Raw genomic sequence first — 18,530 nt, 5'->3', positions numbered from 1 at the left:
AGTCACATAGGTAGGCTGCGCTGAGTGAGGTCACAGTTGGCAAGAGCGCTAAATGGGTAATGAAAAAACAACAAATTTGCTTCTTTTCTAATTTGTAGATTTATTCTTGCAATGCCACAACAAATTACAGGGATGCAAACTCATGAGGGGCGAAAAAGGTAAGACAATCACTGGTCCACAACATTTTTTTCTGGGGATATTGTTTTTAAAGTACAAGTTAAAAGCACCAATTCCAGCTATTTTAGTGATTCAAGTTTATTCAAGTTTACAGTTGTGCAGAATTAGCTGCAAAATAAAGAGTATTTTGGTGAGGTTTGTTCCTGTTTCACAAATTTGTTCAGTTTTATTAACTGATTAGTTCAGTGACCCCTTCTGGAAATGTCACTATGTGGCGACAAATGAGCGTCTTATGTGCTATGAGTGAGTCAGTGAATCATTTTGAGTCGTTCATGACTGAAATCTACCAAGAGACTTTATAGTGTTTAAGCATTAAAAGAACAAAGAGATCTATAGTCTTCCTTCAGTCTGAGCATTATTTTTCATCCAAAAAGACAACAGTAATAGTCTAATAATAGTGAGTTTCAATAATGTCCTTACCTTCTCCTTTATTAAAACTTGCATGGCTACAAATCTACTGACTTCAGTATAAGAATTATAAACACAAAGCAGATCTACGGTATCATTTTCCTGTAGTAGTCTATTTAAACTGCTTAGCATGGCTTTTATCAGAAAAGACCACAATAATAGAAAAATAATAATAATTTTGAGTTTCAATAATGTTCTTTCGTCATTGTAAAGTGCATTTCACATGAGTTGAGTCGAGGCGTCAACGCGCCGTTCAACCTCCACATGACGAGTTTGCCATGTAAAAAAGCGGGAGGTGTGCAAAATAAACATTGAAAACATGTATTTGGAAGAGAGAAAAAAAGCTTGCAGTTGCTTTGATAGCAGAAAGTAATAAAAGGACTCGTTTAAGTTTAGGTCTAAGCGTTTTCTTGGTGAATTTAAATTAGTTCAATAACTGGGGTCTCTGATATTCGTAAACGATAAGGTAATATTTAATTAAAAGAAATGATGAGACATTCAATGTGTCCTCAAATTTGGACAGATTTTTTAATATTTCTTGTTGCTTAGTACTCTCAAAGACATTATTGGTGAAGCAAAAACGTGCGTGTGAAAAACACTTTGGTGTAAAGTGGCATAACTTCATAGACTTAAATGTATTCTGCAGCGCTGATGCGAGTCATGTGAAAGACCCTTAACGCATAAATATCAGTCACTTTTGCACATTAATCTTTGCTCTTCACAATCATAAAAGTGACCGATTATGGTTTCAAAATGGCGAATTTCTCCGAAAGGTGAGGAGTTTGGATCCCTGGTGAGGAGTTTGGAAAACTTTTTTTTTTTTTTTTCATGCATTTATTTATTTTTTGGAATTTGATAATTTTAGTGTGCCGTGGCACAGTGGTTGGGAAACACTGAGTTACGTGACCGTTATGGGCACTTCATTTCATATCATGGAGAGGGTATATAATGGAGAATCAAACATCTGCCACTCCTTTTGCCATGATGATTCAGATAGATCGCTAATTATTGCTTTGTTCCGAGTTTTAAGTGTACTGCATTTATAGCCAACATTTGGCAAGCAATCATTTTGACAAACTTTGCTAGTTGAATTGTAATGATAAATTATTCCATATTGCTGCGCTGCTCTGATTTCTAGATAACTTTCTAGATAGAATTGGTTTAGATAAAATGAATACCTAAATTATTTAGCAGTTTTTTGTATTTTATTCTATTATTTTTGAACATCTGGGTTTATTAGATTTTAATTTATTTTACATTTACATTCTGTTGACAACTTCCCCCTGTGGTGCATTTGCAAATTTTTCTTGTACACCTTTGTTTCCTGTAATGAAAATAACTTGGATTTCTCTAACCAGGTTGCCTTGCATTCTAATAAAGAACATACAATTTGAATCATGTTGGAGTACATTTAAAAGTTGAAAAAAATCTAATCGTGAATTGTCCATAAGTTTTATAAAAATCGAGATTGTATTTTTTTTTTGCCATATCGCCCAGCCCTAGCATATGGGATCAAAATCCTGTTAAAAGTATTGCGGTCACGGATCCAAAAATAATAAGCGTGAATCAAAATAATAAGTGTGAATCAAAAAATAATAAATGCAAAAATAAATAAAAAGCGCAGATCAAAATAATAAGCGCAGATCCAAATAATTGGCGCAGATCAAAAAATAACAAGCATGAATCAAAAATATATAAACACATTTAAAATATGCTGCAAAAAAAAAAACAAAACAAAAAAAAAAAGCAATAAAGCAAAGTCATCAGAATTGCAAACAAAATCATGTTTTCCTTGGTTACTGTATGTTACTGTTTTTTGTGCTCTCTGACAATTTTATTTTAATTTTTTTGTATGCTTACGCTGTATTTTTCTTTACTTTTGTTTCCAAGTTCTGCGCTTGGTTTTCCAAATCTTGTGAGTAGAGTTTCATGTAAATCAGGGGCGTTTTGCGTCCCTATTGGTCCACTAGTTCTTGATTGACAGCTCCTCCTCTAGCCAGTCATTCGAAGAGGGGAGGTGACGTCACTCCAATGTGACTCCGACGGCTGCTGCTCAATATTATATTACATTATTTGTGGTTGATAGATTCGCTGCTTGTGTCTGTTTTGAGTATTTTCTGCCGGCTCTAGGAAACAATGTGTTGTCCGAGTAGGCCATTATTATAGTCTGTTAATACATGTATCGAGACAGCTGAATTTAATTAGCAGAGTCATTAGTTTAGGCATTATTCCTTGTTTGTAGGTTATTGGCTGTTTTGTTTGCAATTCTGATGACTTTGCTTTAATTTTTCTGTTGTTTTTTGCAGCATATTTTAAATGTGTTTATATATATTTGATTCATGCTTGTTCTTTTTTGATCTGCGCTAATTATTTTTATCTGCGCTTTTTATTTATTTTTGCGCTTATTTTTTTTTTTTATCTGCACTTATTATTTTTTGATTCACGTGTATTATTTTGATTCATGCTTATTATTTTTGGATCTGTGCAATACTTTTGGTGGGATTTTGATCCCATAATAGCATACAGTACATATCATTGCAATCAGACACTGTCATCCTCTCACTTTACACTGTTCTTATAACTAGTTTTTTTTTTTTTACTTCTATCATAAGAGAAAATCTGACAAAAAAATAAAAAACTTTAGCATGATGTAAGCATTCATATTATTCATCAAATATTCTGGGTTAAATACCATGCAGTATGCTGTTAATTACCACTGAAAGTAATTTATGCTTGTCCTGCATTATAAAAACTGACTTAAACTTATAAAGGAAGTATATAGGATGATTGTACCAGAGGGTTTAAAGTGATGAAATTCTATTTTTTTTATATAATTTTATTATATTCCCTGATGTCCACTGATAATGTTAAAGTTTTGTTGCACAAAATATAGTAATATATGATCATTTTCCACTGTCCCTGGCCCTCTGACTGAAATGCTCTGTTTTGGCTGTGTCTCCTTTAAACTTCAAAGGAAATGTCCACTGTTATGATTGGCTAACATCGTGCAGCCCCTCAAATGCAGCCATATTTTAAACTCAATCGGAAGAGAATGAACCAGCTCAAAAACATTATAAAAATAAATTTAGGGGTTTACACACAACGCACATCCAACACATTACATCCAAATATATTAAACTGTTCATCTCAAGCACAGCTTTTAACACCCAGCACCATAAACTATCAAACAGTCATGATATCTGAAATATTCATGAATCAGACTGTTTACTTTTGTTTTTGATTGGGTCCAAGTGTTTTTAACTGCCCCATCCTTAATTAACAGTTCCTTTGGAAAGCTTGAATCGTATTATGACTGGTTCACAAGCCATCCATGCTGATATGAGCCTAAAAAACACACATACATAGTCCAAAGCACAGTGAAATGATGCACATACATAGGTGCACTGAGGCACACATCGCCGGCATCACATCAAAACGGTCAAAGATGCCCATCTAGTGCATGTTTACGCACACCAACAATTCAAAATAGCGTAGATAGAACGTGTCCTTGACGTGTTTGTGCTCAAAACAGTTAGAGGCAGAGCAGCTGAAAGAAAGAGAATGGCTTCTTCTCTTCAGATTTGTAACTTGACACCACACCTTTTAAAAGTGGCGAGATACATGACAGCGGTCAAAGACATCTGTCTAGTGCATGTTTATATTTGGTGTTCGGGAATAGTTGGCCGCACTAGACCTGTATGTCCCGCTCTCTCTCTCTGTCTCTTGAACTGAGTGCCAGTGGGCGGGGCCAAGGGTGTGATGACGCATGTTGTGGTGTGTAAATACAACTGAGCAATGTCTCGTGACGTCACGAACACAAAACGAGATGTTTTAGCAGGGTGGGAACTAAATGCTCTTTAGACTGGGGAGGACCTTTTGAGTTCTGAAATTACAGTATGTTTTTACAGTATTATTTTAAAATGGTATAATAATTTTTTTGCATGATTGTCTCATAGACTTTTAATGTAATTGCAATGCTTTATACACATTTATTTATTTTTTTAAACAGAGGGAGTAAAAAGAAGTCTGTAGTTATCAACATCATGTCACAAATTCTGTCTTTAGAGCCTACGCTGTATTTAACCTGGAACATTCCTTTAAAATCATGAGTGCTATAGCTTGGAAAATTAACTATCTGAGTTTGAACATTCCTTCACTAATACTTATGCAGACACTATTATCATTTTAGAAGTACTCTGTGCTTTTGACCTTGCCTTGTGTACCAAACAATACTGCTATAAAGATAAGTACCTCTGGCATAAAAAAGCAGACAGAGGCTAACAATTTTCTCATTGCGCTATTTTCAAAGACTTGTATTTCCCAGACCTCTTGTTATGGCTGATTACTTGGGAAATTGTGTTGCGCTATCCTCAGATCTCTCAACAGAATCCTGTTTGGGAATTCTCAGCAGGCTAAGAGCGTGAGATAGAGAGAAAGAGAGAGGTTACATTTAACTCTCTCATCCTCCCCCTCATCATTAACAAGCTTGTTAGAAGTCGTCGGATCTTCTAATGATATAACTCCAAATTTGTTTGTTTGGTGGCTCCTTGTGGTGACTTTGTGCGATTTGGAGGCAAATCATGAATGAAAACATGACCCAGTATGCTATTCGAATAACTGGAACAATGAGTCAGCAGTTTGGCCACTGCTTCGTTATTTTATCTAAAGAGTGCTTGTTAAGCTTTGAAAGATTTTACATAAAAACAGTGATCACTACTGAGAAGTGATACAAAGCTTACAGATGTTTTGACGTCTGAATGACGTGCATGGTGTGTGGTAAATGTGTCAGTGCTTTGAAGTGGCCAACAAAGGGTGTGATGCAAAATGGGTGAATCACTCATACTAGCTCACAGGCAGGGTTGGGGAGTAACGGAATACATGTAACAGGATTACGTATTTAAAATACAAAATATAAGTAACTGTATTCCACTACAGTTACAATTTAAATAATTGGTATTTAGAGTAGTTACATTCAAAAAGTATTTTGATTACTGAAGAGATTACTTTGCATTTTATTGTCATTTGTTTCATTTAATATTTAGTCCTTTCAGGTGGAAAACATTTATACATATAAATGATGCGATCCAAAGTGTATTTGAACAGCGGTAAAACACTTTCTTATGATGTGTTACATTCATACGAGCAGACAGAGAAGAAAGTTTGAAGTAAGTTTGGAGCAGAAGAAACAGAAATAAACCTTGTGTAAATTGTCAGTTTTACGCTAAGCTAAAATGCTATTTCTAGTCATTTTACATGCACAAGTTTCCAGGCACGACCATATTTTTTTATCAAGAAAATTCACGTTAGATCATAATTTCTTTTTTTCTAGTAAGATCTTTGATATTAGGGCAAAAATTGTATTCTTGATGATAATTTTTGTATTGTTTTCCTGTAAAATATCTAAAAATCCTTAAAACAAGATACATTTTATATATTTGTTTTAGAAACAACACTGCATAAGATATTTAGGTTTTTCAGATAATGTATTTTCTACATGTGTAATTTGTCTTACTGCAGAGTTTTTATAGTCAAAACAAGTGAAAAAATCTATCAGTGCTGAAGACGTAATCCAAAGTATTTAGAATACGTTACTGACCTTGAGTAATCTAACGGAATACATTACAAATGACATTTTACAGCATGTATTCTGTAATCTGTAGTGGAATTCCATAAGTAACCCTCCCAACCCTGCTCACAGGCAGGACTTGGGTCCCTACCCAGAGCCTGCGCTAATGATGACCGCTTGGGCTTATAGGAGGTTATTTTTGGGAGAGAACTTGGCAATTTATCTTAATAATGAGTTCTTCTTATTTGTGACAGGGCAATTGTACTGTCTAAATGTTTTAGTACGTGTGTGAGTGCATGTGTCCTTCACTCTCTGGTTTTGGAACTGAATGTCAACATCAATTGAGTAAAGACTTTTGATGGGGCAGCTTTGGAAATTGAAGCATTTAAAATCTAACGAGCAATCCTACTGTTTACAAGACTGACAAGAGTACAGAGAGAGAGAAACAAAGCAAGACACAAATAGTGCTGGAACAAAATCCACATCTTAACTAAAAGTGATGTTCCGAATTCAACTAAACTTTAAATATACAGAGATTCAGAACTTGGATCTGCTTTGAAGGGAGAGTTCCACCAAGAAATGGAAGTGTAAGTGGTAGTTCTCGCAGGGAGACTCCTAATAGGTCCATGCCTTTCAATCAAATCAGGTATCTCATCCAATCATAATCCAGCCTCTGCTTCAAAAGCTCCAGCTGTTGTTCATCTCTCGTTATGTTGCTGTTTGTTTTCATGCACGTGTGTGGAACACACGCCATGTCTTTGCTCTCAAGCAAACAATCACTAACTTTTGGATTATACATCGAAATGCATCCATCTCACATGCTTTTCCTTGCTTCTCAAGTAAACAGTCGACTTAACATTGGATTATACATCTGCAGTTTACTCACCTTGATGTTTCCACTCCCCAGTGCAGCTCTTCATCAGAGAGATAAGCTAAGTCTCCATTCATTCTTCTGATGGGGTTTAAAGCTTTTTCAGTGTTCTCTGTTCATCTTAACATACTGCTTCCCAGATTGTTTTTACAATGTTTTGCTTTTACAAGTTTAGTCAGCCAACACCGATTTTCATGTTGCAGGAAAAAATTGCATGTCCCGGAATATAGTGGCCGCCGCGTGGGATAACTTATTCCACATTCTTTGCTCATCTGTTTTCAACAGTGTTTGCATGTTGAAATTCTGGCATTGGGCATCAGCATGCATGCACCTTGATTTATGCATCAGTCTTCAGTGTATGGTTTGATATTGTCTTTTAGTCAGAGCTTTCTGTCGGTTGCTCCTCACACAAACCACAAACACTCATGTCTGCAAAACAGCTGGTCCCCACATTCAAGATACACAAGTTCTCAGTTTCTTTTCTTTTGTGGGGAACAATTATCATGCATCTAGCTGGTGGCTGATGGGGTTTTTAGGTTCCCGTGTTTTTAATTCACTGTTCGTTATTTTCATCATACAGAGGCTGTAAATGCTTTTCAAGCAATTATGTCTCACTTTTAGTATATTGCCGGTGCTCCCATTTTCCCATTGTATGTAGCTCACATCCTTCCTGCCAGATTGCGGCTGCGCGCTGTGTGGGTAACAAAGTCATGTTGTTTACTATCAGTAGCGTCAGCATGCATGCTAATACATTCCTGCATTTGAGCAGTCAGAATTAGTGTTCATGCATTTATGTATGTATGCACTTCTAGTGTTCATAGTAATTATCTCTACTAAACATAGACTGTTTCCTCATAGTTCAATATTTCATTAGTGTTTTCTGTCTCATGTATCTGATTAAGCAGTTTTAGCTAGGCTATTGTTTTATGTCACAATCTCAACTCTTCCTTCTATTTGTAATGGGTCTATCACAGTTCTCCTTAAGGGGACCTTCGTCGCTGCATGCATGCCTCCTGCCACATAGGATGGGCATCGTACGACTATACCACTGCTGCTTTAGTATTTCAGGGCATTTACATGGAAATGTCTACCATACCATGGAAAAATGCTAGGTTTAATCTATTTTAATTCATCATGCAGATTGATGGACATCATAACAATGTTTCGTGGGTCGATGTAATTTTTGATGGTTTTTCCTCATGATGTATGTCTGCTTTGTCTGCTTTCACAACTGTTTTATCCAGAGATGTTACGTCCGTAACACTGGTTTTCCCCATTTATGTGAAATGACAATGAGTGGAACTTAGATTTGCATGATCGTGGGTCAGGTTGTGTGGTCAACCTCCATTATGATGTTGTGAGAAATTGACTTTTTCATGACGTTTTTTACTCAGGCTGTAGTTGCTGAGATATGCAGCTTTACAAACCATCAGGGGTAGGAGCTCGTCCTAAACTGTCCGTCATATTCCAGCTACCAAGTAGCTTGGATGGAGGTGACCCCCGATGAAGTTTACAAATTTCTTGGGTTGCTCATTTACATGGGGTTTTCAATTCTCCCTGATTCCCATCGTCATTAGGGAACCAAGTCACTTCAGGGCTCGTGGACGAGGGGATTTATGTCGCGTGACTGCTACAAGGCTCTTTTAGCAGCTCTACATGTTGTAGACCCTACCACAGAGGATAATCAGGATTGCATTAGGAGGTTGCATTATCTTATAGACCACCTCAAACAAAAATGCCAGCAGCTCTTTCAGCCTAACCAAAATCTTGCAATAGATGAACATATTGTCAAGTCTAAAGCTCGGTCAGGATTTAAACAATAAATGAAGGGCAAGCCTACTCGGTGGGGTTTTAAATGATGGGTAATTGCAACACTGTTGTCAGTGTCACTGACTTGGCCACCAAACTCATTGAATCGTTACTGCAGCCATTCAAAGACCAGGGCCACAATGTTTGGTTTGACAACTTTTACACTTATGGTTAAGTTGTTAGAAATGTAAACTAATGCCTGTGGGACATGCAGGGTGAATCGTAAACTGTTTCCTGCAGAATTTAAAGACATCAAAAGATGGGAACGCAAGACAGCTCGTGGTGATATGAGGTGGTGTAGAATTGAGGGGAATATACTTGTAATTCAGTGGAAGGACACGTGTGCAGTTACATGCCTCTCCAATTTCCACAATGCGAATGGCTCAACCGAAATTACTAGGTTTGTAAAAAAATTATGGCAACTGGACAAAAGTAGCAGCCCTCTAGCCCACTGTCATCAGCGATTGTAACAAAAGCATGGGCGGTGTTGATAGGTCAGACCAAATGATAAAGCTTACGACGTCTTACAAAACACTCAGAAGTGGTGGAAGACACTCTTTTTCCACTTCATAAACATTGCCGTCATCAATAGTTTCATATTGTCTAAGGAATGGCAACACATTCATGCGGCACCAGGGGATGAGCGTAGACCGGTGAATTTAACCCAGATATATTTCAGAGAAAACCTGGCTCGTCAGCTTGGAGGTATCGATATTCATGCAAGTTTCCCTTTGCATACACTAAAGCCTGTAGTCCCAACTTCGTCATCAATCCACACAGCCCATGTCCTAAATTTGAAGAGTCCTCTAAGAGATGTTTGCTATGCTATCGGAAAAGTAGATCTGAAAATAAAACTAAAGTAGCTTGTTGGCGCCGGAGTGTAATGGCAAAAGACTTTGCTTGGTTTGCGATAGGAACTGTTTTCAGTCTTGGCACTCAGCTGAGTGTGACCAGTTTCGCGTAGAGGCCTAGGTTGGCCTGTGTTTACTGGTATTGTCGTCCTCCCCCTCCCCTCATTTCTTCCTCTCTTCTCTCCACAGGTATTGCAGTTGTTGAGTATTTATGAATTTATATATATTCTGTTCCTGCACTCTTTATTAAAAATGTATTTACTGTAGATAGTTCGAAAGTTTATAATTTAAAGTTTAAAGTTATAATTCGTGTGTAATTCTAATGTTCAAATTAAATAAAGTGTGTGTTTTATTGAACACATAAAATGTATATTTCAGTGTTTGTGTCCTTCAATTTCAGATGCAGTCTCAATTTATTATTACAGGTGCTCAAAAGGAGTATTTGAGGGGTGGTCATGTAAAATGTATCTTAACATTCTAAATGTTTTTTTGTTTTTTTTTCCGTTTTCCCACTAATCACTAGAATGGTCATAACTTTTAAACAATAGATTATATTTCTAATCTGTCTGCTATTCTACATTGCCCACAAAATTATGTATATTTCATACACTCCAAGTTTCCCTCTAGCTTGTAATTAAACTGGTTGAAAATGCAGTTGTCTGATGAAGTATGGTGGCTGGAGAAGATTTTTGTAAAAATTGCTGTGTGAAATCTTATTGATAAAGGATGATTAGCCTTAAATAATCATACATATATTTATATCATTTGAAAGCCCAAGTTCTTCTCTTCAATATGGTATATACAGTTCAGGTGTGTGATGTTATATGAATATGAATATAATATGAACTTTGATATGAATATCATATTCTGGCACAGAATGGAATTTTCGGAATTTGGGGCTCAGGCTTTAAAGGGTTAAAGGCGACACGTGCATGTTGTAAGCATGCTGAACGTGTCTTTTTTTTATTTCTTTTTTATTTAGTTATTAAACATTAAATTGCTTATGATATTAGCAATGCACCTTGATACCGTGATACCATACAATTGTGGTACTTTTTGTGGTGGTTTAATATGTCTTCTGAAGCAATGCAATCACTTTGGGTGAGAAACAAATCAATATTTAAGTCCTTTTTTACAATAAATCTCACCTCTCACTTTTATTTTCAGAATACACACAGGGCATTTGGTCTCTGTTTTACATTTAGTGTCTAACAAAGAAATGCCAAACTATTTGTATTTGCACTCTGCATTGAAAATTATTTATTTCAAACAAGTTTGTCCACCTGACAATAATTCTAGACATGTAAAAACACATGTTGCAAACTAATAATTCAGAGGTGTCGGTCACATTTAACTTTGTTCTTTTGTACCACTAATTAAGTAACATTAATTTTTATAACAATTTAAGAACTTTTTTTACTCAGCAACTGACATATTTCAAGTTTCCATTTGTTTAAATTTTTAATGAAAATAGTGTTAATTTGGTACTTAATGCTTTTAAAATTTATTATTAGATTTTCATCAAAATATGCAATGGATAATCCCAAAATTAAATTAGATTACATAAACATTGTAATTTAGAATATTATGTAACAGATTACAATTTAAATTGTGTTTTTTGTAATCTGAACCCAATTATATTTCACAATAAATATGCATTAATATGTATGTGCTTTTCCAATTTTGTCATTCAGATGGTTATTTTCTTTAAAAGTAATGTAACCAGCCAAGCCCTTGACCTTTAAAGGCGCTTTAAGCATTTATTTATTTATTTATTTTTATGGAATGGTCTGCAGAAAATCTGCTTCTCCCTGAAAGTTATCACTGAAATAAGTGTTCTGAGATATCTCACTGATCTCTGTGACAGCACGACTCTGTAAACAGCAAACAAAAATGTGACCACGGGCCACAAACACATTCTTTAATCAGCCAATCAGAAGACTTTCATGTGTTTTTTTGCCTTTAAACCATGTTGCGTGTTCTCAGTGTAGTAGTCAAAGTGGATCATTCAGGTTTAGTGCCATATCCAGTCATGATCAGATCATTCGAGACAGAATACCAGGTCTAAACGGTGTCTTTAATTGATACATAAAGATTTGATGATTTAGGCAAATTGAAAGCACCTGGTCTGACATCCTTAACAGGAGTAAATCACTTAGTAAGAATTTGGATTGCAGGCTTTGAGACCATGCACCACTGGTGCTAATTTACACACACACAAACCTCAGGTGGGCACACTGTTGCTGTGTGTGTGTGAATTATGTAGGCCATGTGACAGCAGTGGCAATGTGTCCTGACCGTTCCGCTTTGTGACTGCGCTCTCGTGCTGTGCTAAGCCTCTCTGTGGTGATAATGGGAGATGCCGAGCAGTGAGGGGACAAATTCAGAATAAGAGGAAGCGATGAAGCATTCTGTCGCTCCCCTATAGGCGTGCACAATCCTACATGGCCTCTGATGCTTGTATTTATTGCCACCCCACTTTCACCGCCCCTCTGGACAAACTCTCTCCCACACTTGTTTAACACACAGACACACGTGCACTAATGACACCTCGATGGATAGCTGTGGGATGACACATATACTTCCTTTCTCTGCTCTTGTTTTCTCTTTCTCAGTTGCCTCTCAATGTTCCTTTCAAGGTGAATCCAATGTGAGCTCTTGTATTTTTTAGTTCAAATGCTTGTTCAGATGCATTTTTTGTTTTACAATAACATAGTACAAGAATAACAGGGTGAATTTGGGACACAACACAGTGTGACTTGGTCTCATTTGTTGGTCTTATGTTTTGAGTTGATCAGCACTGTAAATAGCAGAAGTGTACTTAAAAAGTTATAGCACCTAAGCCTAGGGTTTGATGCGTTTGTTGCAGACTGATCTGAAACAGTGAAATCGGAAACAGTCGGTTGACTTTTCTGTAGCTAAATCAGTTAAGCGAGTTGTAACATGGTTTGTTTTCGGCTGTACAGGATGTAATACATTGAAGAGGAATGCGTAACTGTATCCCCTCCCACACACCAAACCTAAACCTAACCGTCAATGTAGTAAAAATGTAATGTTATGAGGAAAAATGCAACCTCTGAATGTGATTACTTCCTTGTTTCAATGCAAAATGCGACCCCAGGTCTCCCACACTGCTGATGCAATGTTTCCGGTCACACCAGGAGATGAAAGCATTACAGGGCTGGAAGGAGGAGCACAAAGCTGTTGTCAACTCAAACTAAACACAGAAACAACAACACGCACACTTCATTCAGTCTTTCAAATAAAAGCTTGAGACTGTACAGCAATGCCGCATGCTTAATTATTTCAGAAATATTTCTATTGTATATTGAAATAGTAAAAATTATTATAATTATAATAATCATTAACTGACTTAATTTTGGTCAAAAGGAATAATTTACTAGTTTGTAGTTTTAACACCTTTCTAACATTAGAGTTGCTGTTTAATATGTGTGTATGTATGTATGTATATGTGTGTGTGTATATGTGTGTGTGTGTATATATATATATATATATTATTATTATTATTTTTTAATTTGATATCTAAGCAGTGGCAACAGTGATTATTTTTTATTTATTTATTTATTTTTTGGTCTAAATCATGCAGCCCTGTAAAAAAAAAAATCTCAAATGAGAGAATACTAATGATTAATAATCATGCTTAAAATTTTGAGCAAAATAATTGTGATTATTGTTTTAACCATTATCGTGCTGTGTTTACTCAAAAGTGTCTCTCAAACTTTCTATCTCTGGCACGTATGAACACTTTTTTGTGTGGAAAATATTCTTAATCTCCTGTTACATAATGTCCATCTTTGATCCATATTTAAACCTCAGACAAAAAAAAAAAAAAAAAAAAAAAAGATTATAATTTCTGAGAATATCATTTCGGACACTTGTACAGCCCTTCAGCTCCTTCAAACATTGTCTTTATTGGTCTCCTCTAATGGTGACATTCTATCTAATTAAATATATGAAGATTAAATCCATTCCAATGAGAAAATGAAAAGTGAGAATTCATCTTTCTTTCATTATTAACCACATAAAAGTATTTTACATATTTCTGATAAAGAAATACATATTAACATGTTATCTGCACATTCCATGTACTTCTAATTTCATTACCAGTGTTCAGTACTTATTACATGCTGCATATTTATGACATCCTTAAACATTGTGATCAAGTACATTTTTATGTAGACAGGCTGGCTGTTGGCTGGCTTGGTAGCATCCTCCTGACAAGCCACTTGCTCAAGGGAGGAATGGACAGCTGTCTAATTGTGAGTGACAGACTGATCAACCTGAGTTAATCAGCCACTCTGTCTAATATATGATTGACCTGTCTGTCAGAGTGTTGGCAATCCACGCAGTCATGATGGAATCATGTGCAAACCTGGGAACTGATGACATCATCAGACACATACATAAGACTTGGAAGCCCTAAGATTTAATGGAAGTAAGATGTTGTTTAAATAGCATCTGAGATCCAACTGATATACATCATACATAGTTTTATTCAGTGTGAAAGTAAAATATCAAGTTCCAAAGTGTTGGAGAAAATGAGAAATGACAAGTAACTGCATTAAAATCAGAAGTTCATTTCCGTGAACTGTGCAAGCTAAAACAGAAGAATGTTTTTTTTGTTTCATGAAAATTAATGCAATAAAAGAAAATTGTCAAAATGAAAATAGAGTGAAAGTAAATATCCACCAGGATTTCCAAGAGAGTGAGCAGGAAGCAGCAAAACATTGTCTGGGCTCCAAATCAAGAAACACAGAAATTGTTTATTGCTGCCAAAAGTAATTAATCTTCCTGCTCTATGGAAATTAATCGGATTATTTGGCCACGTGGCCCAGCAAATTTGATCTTCCATCTCATTCCTCCTGCAGGCTTGGCTACCTCGCCCACCTTCACTCTCTTCTTCAGAAATGGCAGAATCTTTTTCAGTAGAGACATCTGTCATTATCTCTCCATGTCCTCACACTTTCTTCTTCACTAGTTTAGCTTGCATAATTTGACTAGATACATTTTTTTTTTAAAAAGCAGTTAAGCCTAATAATAAGCTTGGAATCAATTGAATGTTTTTTTTGTTTTTTTTTGTTTTTTTTTAATAAATCTTGTCATCTTGTATCCTACATTCAAAAAATAATGAATAAATAGTAGAAAATTAATAAATAAATATTATACCTTGGATGGTCTATATTAGATTAAATATATAATTCTTGAATAAATTCTCAGTAAATCTCCCAAGTTTGTGTCAGTTTGGATATGGATTTCCAGAGTCAACTTAAGTTGTGACAAAGTGTTCAAAACATTATTACATTAGCTCATTTTAATTACATGAACAACCAGCAAAAATCCTTTTTTTTATTTTTTTTATTTGCTTGACAAAACTTTTTGTTAAATTATTCTTCCTTGATAAGAATCAAAGAATTGAAGTGGTGTTTGTGAAGCGGTCACACATGACATAGATGATGACATTGTAGTATACATCACACGTTGGTGGGTGATGCTATCAAGCAGGCTTTGCTAGCGGATATGTCGATGTGTGACACACATGGTTCTCTTCACGCGCTGTGTCAAGCGTGAGGCCACAACAGACATTTTCCCAATGTATTATTTAACCCTTTTGACTGTGTTACACACAGTATAAAAAGTTATTTTGAATGTAAAATGCAGATGACAGAGCAGTTGTGGGAAACAATTTATGGCGTGAATAGTGTAACTTTGTCACAAGGGGTTTAATTCATGCTCAAACTCACACACACATGAATTACGTCACTGTGGAGTGAAATCATGCCACAGATGCCCCCGATCAGCTCACACCTTCAGTACATTTCTAATGAATTTGACTGACACACAATCCCAGTGCTTTCATGAACCAGGACATGTGCCTCTGTTAACTGCACACCATGCCCCATGAGTTAGACAGGCCATAATTTAGATGAGTCAGGCCTAACTCTACTCTTTTAAAACTGTTACACCTGTGGATTCCATTTCTGTGCATATGTTTGATTAAAAAAAAAAAGTTTGGTCATGTAATAACAGTGTAGTATGTGATTTATAACAGTGTTTTAACTATATGCATTTTGGTAGTGTTGCTTAGAACATTTCTTTTGCCTGTCTTTGCAGACTAGTCCAATTTCACTGCTCAAGAAAACATCCAAGGACCCAGAATGTCTTACGGATCCATTGACGCTGGCTCTATTGGAAGCAGAAATCCATTTGGTGGGCCCTCAAGGCAGGGCTACCAGCCTGTAGGTAAAGACCAATTTGTTTTCACACTCACAGGCAGAATTCTCTCTCTTTATCACCAGGCATTCTTCCAAAACTACTATAAATCATCAGAAAGGGACAAAGGGTCCCTCCTCATTTATTAAAGCACAACATTCTGCATTTATTCTCTCTCCATAAATCATTATGGGATTAATCAGCCATATGGTTAATTTGGCAAAGTTCTGCCTCGTCAGAATTCTGATGTGTTTAGTATATGCATCTTCTATTAAACATTGTCTTTATGCAACTGTAGTTATAATACATTATCATAGTAACAGAAGAGCTTTTATACTAGCTCATTTAAATCAACACAATATATATATATGCACAAACAAACAGCTTAAACCAGCCTATGCTAAATCAATACATGCAAAAGCAAATACCTTTCTATTTCACACAGCATGACCTCAGTAAATCAGATATTCTGAGATATCTCTCTCTTACTCTGTGAGAGGATGACAAACCATGAGCGTTTGGCCGCCGCCGGTCCCACAGGACAACAGCGAGAGAGTGAGGCAGCTTTGATAAGAGACAGGGCTTTGATCATAGGCAGACCTGAGTTCAGGAGCCTGTGTTTGGGTGCTTCCGCATCAGCTTGGCTGAAGAGGGGCTCAGGCAATGATCAAAGCCGGGGTTAAGTCTCTAATGGAGTTGTCAGTTGAGCTAAACTTTCCCCCACCTCTCCCCTGCCAAACCTGTCAACTTCCCTCCAGCATATGCATTTCGCTGCTCTCTCTTTTTCTCCGTCACGCTCTTTCTTTGTCACTCCATTTCTCGCAGTCATTTACTTTCCCTCATTCCTTCCGTCTGCACTCTTTTCAGTCTAAGCATCAATAACACCTTCTTTTTTCTTTCTTTCTTTCTTTCTTTCTTTCTTTCTTTCTTTCTCACAACACAGTCTGACCATCTCTGGACCTATCATAGTCCTCACCATGTGATTTCTCAGTAATGGTTGTCTGCACTGTGGTCTCACTCCCCTCTCACAACAAACTGAGAAAAAGGCTCTTGTCATGAGAATACTTTTTGAGCAGAGCTGAGCACATGTGGTTAGCCCGTGTCTGGATGAGGCTTCAGGCTCTGCTGTGTTCATTAGGGAGATTTGCTGGTTTGCTGGGTGGGGTTTGTCAGTGTGGAGAGAATAATAAATGGACACTAAAACACCAGCAGGTTCCGAACAGCCGTCATGAGTGACCAAATCCGGAGCGTGCTCCGTGGCCACACTGGTGCTATCTAAATAGGAGGAGGCAGATAAAAAGCTCAGGTGTCCTGCCTCGATTAGAGAAAGTTGAACACACAGGGTGGCACCACACACATACATACAGCATCTGACTGTGAGACAAAACATGGCTCTCATTGTGTGTCTGTTGAAAAACTATGTGTAGGGTGTGTTTTTAGTGGTCTCTGCCTGTTTAAGGGATCTGTTGCATTGAGTGTCTGTGGATCAAAATAATGGGCTCTATTTTCGTGAGTGTTTAAAGCACAGCACTACTTGCTAAGACCATGCACAATGTCTTATCCAGTTTTTGTGCAAGTGCTAATTCTAAGCGCAATTTGTGTGCCAGTGGGCGTATCTGTGGGTGTATGTGCGCAAACTGTGGATGTTTTGTATGGTGCCGCAAAGTGCAGTTTGCTATATTCCTGAGAAATAGGTCATTTTGCGAAGACAATTCTCAGCACAAAATCAAAAGTCAATTCCTTCAATTGCAGTTTGGAGATTCTACCAGCAGATGATAATAAAGATCATGTCCAAATTTAACTGGAATGTTAAATTATGTCCCTGACAATAGCCATATGTGAAACAAAAATGTATTAGATTTGTGTTAAACTATTTGTAGGTCATATATATATATATATATATATATATATATATATATATATATATATTATATTATTATTTTGTTATGTTTATATTTACAATTGTATCTAAAGTATATTGGTATTTTTCCACCTGTTGTCGTAGAGTGATTTTTAAATCGCTGCAAAAGGGGCCAGTGGAAGAAGTTGGAGTTTCAATAAATGAAGTACATTTTTCAAAATCCATATAAACCGGTAGAAGTGAAGTGCTTGCTGATACAATCACTGTTTATACTAGCCATGATTAGTGTTTTTGTAGATGAAAATTATTAATAATACTTGCATTCTCTATAATTTAACGGAGCCTACAAATCCTGACGAGAATCACATTTCCCATGCTATAAAAGGAGCGTGTCACTGTCAAAGAAAAATGCCTGACATTCAACAAGGAAGCAGTTAATGCATAAAAGAGGTAAATCCATATTTCTATTCTTCTAATTCATTGCATACAGTCCATTTACACTACCAACTTCTTATCAGTGTGCTGTCTTTGTTTATATCACTGGTGCTTGACAGGGAATGGACTATATAATTGGATGCAGACGGTGGAATATCCGGAGAAGAACCTCAGAATTAAATTGCACTTGACCCAGCCTATTAGCTCTTTGCACGCATAATTTTGCCAAACCCACTTGTGCCTAGATTTAGCTCATGCTTGCAAGGAAATACCAAAACTTCTTGGCCATGCCCACTGACTTTGAACTTATGACTTAAAGCA

At 36.5% G+C, this 18,530-nt stretch overlaps 1 protein-coding gene across 2 annotated transcripts in view; it reads left to right on the top strand.

Moving 5' to 3' along the window:
* Window positions 1-18,530, top strand: part of tsnare1 (T-SNARE Domain Containing 1) — a 263,550-nt gene that overhangs the window by 44,056 nt on the left and 200,964 nt on the right. For both annotated transcript variants that reach the window (XR_007899452.1, XM_051720402.1), the window contains exon 2: window positions 15,815-15,943. Coding sequence is in view for 1 of the 2 variants with exons in the window: in XM_051720402.1 (XP_051576362.1) it covers window positions 15,859-15,943 (85 nt within the window). In the remaining variant the exon portion in view is untranslated. The remainder of the gene's footprint in view (window positions 1-15,814; window positions 15,944-18,530) is intronic.

This window comes from Myxocyprinus asiaticus, chromosome 16, assembly GCF_019703515.2.
Source record: "Myxocyprinus asiaticus isolate MX2 ecotype Aquarium Trade chromosome 16, UBuf_Myxa_2, whole genome shotgun sequence".
Lineage (NCBI taxonomy): Eukaryota > Metazoa > Chordata > Actinopteri > Cypriniformes > Catostomidae > Myxocyprinus > Myxocyprinus asiaticus.
This window is presented reverse-complemented; position numbering and strand designations above follow the sequence as displayed.